Source organism: Cynara cardunculus (genome assembly GCF_001531365.2).
Source record: "Cynara cardunculus var. scolymus isolate 2C chromosome LG 8, CcrdV1, whole genome shotgun sequence".
Taxonomy (NCBI): domain Eukaryota; kingdom Viridiplantae; phylum Streptophyta; class Magnoliopsida; order Asterales; family Asteraceae; genus Cynara; species Cynara cardunculus.
In genome coordinates, this window is record NC_037535.1 from 25386526 (window position 1) to 25392546 (window position 6021).

At 36.5% G+C, this 6021-nt stretch overlaps 1 protein-coding gene across 1 annotated transcript; it reads right to left on the minus strand.

Moving 5' to 3' along the window:
• Positions 1–2105: 2105 nt before the first annotated feature.
• Positions 2106–5783, minus strand: LOC112516872. Its single transcript, XM_025124110.1, has 3 exons — positions 5614–5783; positions 5246–5455; positions 2106–2612 (listed from the first exon to the last, which is right to left on the minus strand). The coding sequence occupies exons 1-3, from the start codon at positions 5657–5659 to the stop codon at positions 2317–2319; spliced, it is 552 nt and encodes a 183-aa protein (XP_024979878.1). The 5' UTR covers positions 5660–5783; the 3' UTR covers positions 2106–2316.
• Between the last annotated feature and the right edge of the window lie 238 nt (positions 5784–6021).

A 6021-nucleotide genomic window follows, 5' to 3' on the forward strand; every position in this document is an offset into this window, starting at 1 on the left:
GAGTATGACCAATCTACCCTTGTGAAAAGGAAATCGACCTTTAAATAAAGTGGATAGAATAGTCAAATTGCATACGATTACAATAAAATCATAAACAAGAAAACTTGTCAAATTCTTTTAAATGAGATGTATGTATATCCGACACCTGCTATTTAGTATAGGACGATTTAAATTCTATAAAAACATATCACATATCTTCCAATCATTTTTATATATAAAAAAATGACCAATCTACCCTGTTGAAAAAGGAACTTCACCTTTGCATAAGGTGGACAAAATGGTCAAATTACATAACATTATATAAAAAATATAAAGAATGGAAATCAAAGTACAACTTCTAACTTGTTAGACAACCCATGGCAATGAATGATGTTTATATCTTTGAAAGTTATTGATTTTTTTAATATATTCTAGTCTTGGGTTTGACCATCTTTTTTATTGGGTGGATATGCCATACTCTCATTATTATTGTATACAAACATTATAATATAATTAAAAAAAAAGACTTTATCTTAACAGGCCTCTTAAAAGGTCAGAGGTTCAAACCTTATTAAAGATAAGGAGGGTGTATGAGTTTATTTATTGCATTTGACGTATATAAATATTATATATTTAAAAAAAGTTATATTGTAATCCATTTTTTTATTCATAAAACAACCATATCCACATCACATTGGCTAGCAACTTGCTTTAGTACAATAATTTCATAGATTTATGATTTTAATATTGTTTGTGCCCCAATCATATGCATAAAACCTACTAAATCTTAGTCAAACACATGCAAAGAAAAACACAAAATCAAACCAAATCATACCGACACTGTATATTTCAACTGTTGGTTGAATATGAGGCGTGATGTATTTAGGTCTTATATCTGTTCCGAACACAGAAACATTGTTTTCAACTGGAAGTTCAATTAATCTTTTGATAAAATTGTTGTTGTCTGAAATGAATTTATAGACTCGTGGATTTATCGACCTCAAGTTCCTTAACCTAATTAATCAGCACTGCAGGAGTATGAATTTACGATCGACATCAAGATACTACCATTACCGCTTGGACAATATGAATCGACTGTGAAGGTCGCTCTTAGCTACATCAGCGCTCAAATTCATTTTTCTGCTGGTTACGGTAGTGACTAAGCACTACCGAGAAATTCAAAGAGATTTTCTTGCTAAAGAAAAACTGGAAATCGCGTTGATACTGTATACATACAACATACTTTGTATGCATATGCACACTTGCAAACTTCCATGGTATCGGTTTCACTAGCCATCATAGGAGAGGTAAATCATGTATTCGAAAAACAGGTAGGTGGTGTCTGGAATAAGACCTATACCTCTCATTTATTTTGTAAGGAGGCTTAGAGGTCGTTTACCAAATGCTTACTCGGTAAGCACTTACCAGTAAAATTCAACACTGTCACATACTTATTGAGTAAGATTTTAGTCTACCAAAACAATATTGTATGCATCAATTTACCATCTAAGCGTTAACTGTGAGAGTTGTCGCACTCACTTACCGGTTAAAACTATTGGTCCTTGCCTCACTCTTATCGAGCAAGACTCTTGGTCCTTATTTCGCTCTTACCGGATAAAATTCTTAATCCTTACCATATTTATCATGTAAAGTAATGTGACTTGGTAAGCGCTTACCCGGGTAAGCGTTTGGTCAACAGCCCTTAGAGACCATGATGTTTCTTATATACGCATATATGCTTAGATTTTTAATTTAGGGGTTGGGTTCCAGTGAGAAGGGAAGCTACGGTGAGAAGGGTAAGCAAAGATCTCCACCCTTGGATCAATTCTAATTGAATGTCAACACTAATAAGGTGCACCGAGTTGTACCAAATCAATTCCCTTCTAAAACACAATTTATGGATGAACATGAGATTAAAAATGACAAGGAGTTCATAGCTGCAAAGTTAGGGTTCAAATGTGGAGGAATAAAAAACCCCTTGTGGCCATGGAGGTTCAAAAGCGGTGACTTCGAGCTACCTGCAAAGCAGGTGGTCACCATGAGATTAGTCGGCTCGCATAGTTGGTTGGATATCCAGGTTAATAAAAAAATATATATATACCCGAATCCTAACATAAAAAACAACATTCAGGGGCAATCTAGTCATTTTAACGAATTCGTCATGTCTTGTCCGCTTACCAAACACAAAACAGACAATTAATCCGGTCTTGTTTTAGTCATACCAAACTCTGGACAAACCTATCAATCATATCCCATCCAGTTCAGTTCCATTTGCACTCCAAACGCTACCTAAATATACAATTCGAGAATGAACGTGAACCAATTACCAACCTATGGTCACAAAGACGGGATGGATTTTGCTCGAATGAATTTTTTCAGAATGGCTTTTTCTTCATCGATTCTCTTTTTCTCCTCGGGATCCTTTGGCTTCAATTTCCTTTTCTCCTCCAACATCCACTTGTAAAGCTCGCGCTGCTGATCCAATGGTATTGGTTCGAGTAATTTCACCGGTTCGATAACAGCAGGAGCGGATGTTGATGTATTTCCAAGAGCGGCAGACGGAGGAGGAGAAATGGCGGCTGCCACCTCTTCCTCAATGTTCTCCTTCTTCTTGGTTCTCATGAAAAGGTAAGCTACAAAAGATAAAAATGACTGAAACATTCCAAGTAGTCACTTGATATACTAAATATAGTAAAAGACTAGACAACAGAGGCGGATCCAGAAAAATTTCCAAGCGGGGGCACAAAATAATTAGCATAATATAAAACAAAACAAAAAATAATTTTATAAAAAAATGGTTTTCATTAAAAATGCTATACAAGTGATTTTTTGCAACACCCCAACACCCAAGTGGTTTTTTTTGGGTAGGCACTTAAGGGCCGTTTACTAAACGCTTACCAGGGTAAACGCTTACCACCCCAGGTGTCACTTACCTTACCGATTGAGCATAAAAATGACTGAGAATCTTACCAGGTAAGAAGCAATGGGGCACAACAAGGACCGAGAGTTTTACCTGGTGAAAGAAAAGACTCTTACCCGGTAAACGCTTACAGGGTTTAAGACAATTACTAACAATCCATGTTGATGGCTGGGAATGTTATCGATAAGGTAAGTGAGGGTGGCGTCTCTTGCAAGTAAACACTTACGCAGTAAATGTTTGGTAAACGACCCCTTAGCCTTACAACCTTACCTTACAATCTTACTGAAAATTACATGGTTATTTTATCTTTATCTTCATCTTCATCTTCATCAAAAATACTGCCAAAATGTAAATAAATTTAGAAAATATTAAAACCCTCCTTGTCTTCCCGGCTTATATTTTATTCTTCCGCTGCCCTAAAGAGTGTTCACGGACTAGGCCTAGATTTAATGCTGGCTGTTTAGTGGGCTCGAAGCTGAAGATATGGCTGCTGTGATAGCAGCATGGGCGTGATTTCTGCTGATCTTACCAACAAATTAATGTGATTCAACTTGCAACCTATAATGCCACAGGTAACAACACTACTAGTAGGTTGACGCGACTTGGAAAACAAATTCCACTATGTTAGGACAATAGAGCGGGGGAACGGGACCCCCTCGTCTATAAATAAATCCGCCCCTGTAGACAATTTAAATAACTTTTTTATAGTCTCTAAAAATCCCATTTCTACTCATTTGTCATAACGAAAGGGAATTTCGTTTTATTGCGCCATTGCTAATACAACTTCAAAACATAATATAATTGAAATCCTAGACAGAAGTGTTGTCGCACAAGTGAATCCTAGATGGCTAGATCAAAGAACTGAGGGGTGTGTGTGTGTTTGCGAGTGGGGAGTGCCGAGAAAGGGGGAAACGGTAATTCATCCAACTTCAAAGCATGAAGTCACAGGAGAAAATGGAAAATTTAAACCTTTACTTGGCTCAATTATACATCCTTAATAAGTGTCACGTCACAGGAGAAAAACTAATTCAGATGGATGAAGCCATTTTCTGCATTTGGACAATCTTTCAAGGAACACCTATTAACTCATATAGCATAAAGAGAAGGTGAAATCTATTCATATCCCCTCCTACAGGGGGTATGTGAGCGAGATGGAGGGGTAAGAACTAGGTGTATGTGAGTGAGGGGTTATGAATAGCAACCCCTAAAGAGAAACCTCTGGGCAAGGGACCTGATATAGAAAAGTTGATTATCAACCCATATTCTTGAATGTGGGTAGACAAATTATGCTTTGTAAGTGACAAAAAATGATATACATAGAGCCTTAGAGGCTCAAACATGGCTACATATTTATGCGGTTATGCCATCAAATGGTGTATTTGGCATGAATTTCTCATTAAATGACAAATGTCACTTTTGTCCAAGTTGATTTGAATTTGTTAACATCGTTTGGCTATATGCTTGTAAACAGTGATGATAAATCCACATCACTCATTCTGCATTGGCAATTCACCATGCAATATCACAACCTATAAATGATTTTCTTATGTGAACTTGTGAAGTGAAGTGAACCTGAAAGAGCACGCTCAAGTCAGTTTGATAAATTAATATCCCTTCTTTGCCTGAATCCTAAAGATAGCATAAAACAAGTGCTTCAAAAGTAAACTAGTTGCCAACCAACTGTTTGCTTTCCTGTAATCTAATAGGGTTCTACCTCCACTAGTTGATACTTCAAGGGGGGTTACATTAGGGCCAAACAGGATGTGCTGATTCAGAAATGGTTTGCATTAGGATGCAATTAAGATATTTATGTTCTATATGGTGGGATAACAAAATCCAATGATGGTATCAACAACCTTATATCTAGATCTTGATAGTTCAGCAAATCCAAAACGGGAGTACTTAATCCCTCAGCCTTAGAATACGAAAAAGATCCAAATCTCATTCAAAATCCTAAACCTGTGGCTTAGGCATACAAGCTAAAAAATAGTCCAGGACTGTTAAAAATCGAAACTATATACAAGTATACAACCTGCAATTCACACAATGACCCAATAATTGCAAAGGACTGGCTCCAAATATCTGGTACACTGGTAGCTATAAATCTCCAACTTAAGCCACAGAAAAGTTATAAAAATGTTGCAAGAAATCCTTGAGACCCCCATGTATGCAGAGATCTGATCTAGCCCAGACAAAATACATTCAGGAAGCATTAATCAACCTAATTCATGATCAGTAGATGAAATCAGACACAAATAAGTTATAGTAACACAAATTGAAATCGATAAAACCTAAATGATCCTTACAACCTCGAATAATTTAAGCAATATATATATATATATATACCTCCCACGGAAAAATTGACGGCAAGGAGAAGAGGCCAAAGGAACCTATAGCGGCGTGCAAATGACTCCTTCGGTGGCGCCGGAGGAACGCTCGAAGACGAAGAAGACACAGTAGTAGATTGACTAGCCATTGACGATGAGGATGATACCGGTGACGGAGAAGGACGCGATTGTTGTTGTTGTTGTTGTTGTAGATGTTTCTTCAGTTGAGCTAAATCGTCACAATCAAATCAACCATTGAAGTGCCAAAAAAAAACACAAATCAAAATTTACAACTACCTACTTCGAATTTTAACATTCATAAACGAAAATCAAATACAAATTTTACATAAACTTGTTCGTGAAAGCTGAATTTAATGATAAAAATACCTTTCTTAGGTTTGTGAACATAGAGCTTGGGAGTTTCGTTACTCATTCTGTGCTTTGCTTCGTCTCGTCGCTCTAGGCTCTCGCCTATCTCCCTTTCTTCAAAATCAAACCATACGCCAGCAGAAGTTCTGAACGACGCCGTGAAACTGGATCCAGTGACATGAAATTGGGTTTCCAATCGAACTGGGCTTGGCCTGCCTGCTATTTTTGAATTGGGCAAAAATTTAACTTCATTGGTATTTTAAACCACATTTAAAACTTTTATTTTGATATTTAAGATGTAAAATTTTAAACATTTAAGTAATTAAGTAATCAGTGAAGCATTAACTAATTATTATGTTGATGTAGAGAGTGATGTGGTATCAAATTTAGTATTATTTGCTGACATGGTTAGTGATAATTTTTTAA

What these genes read in the sequence shown, in the direction of transcription:
- LOC112516872 (XM_025124110.1), bottom strand. Translation starts at nt 5,659, where the DNA reads ATGAGTAACGAAACTCCCAAGCTCTATGTTCACAAACCTAAGAAAG. An exon ending in TGTTCACAAACCTAAGAAAG is followed by an intron (nt 5,456 to 5,613) that starts GTATTTTTATCA and finishes GTGACGATTTAG; the next exon opens with CTCAACTGAAGAAACATCTA. An exon ending in CGTCAATTTTTCCGTGGGAG is followed by an intron (nt 2,613 to 5,245) that starts GTATATATATAT and finishes TATCTTTTGTAG; the next exon opens with CTTACCTTTTCATGAGAACC.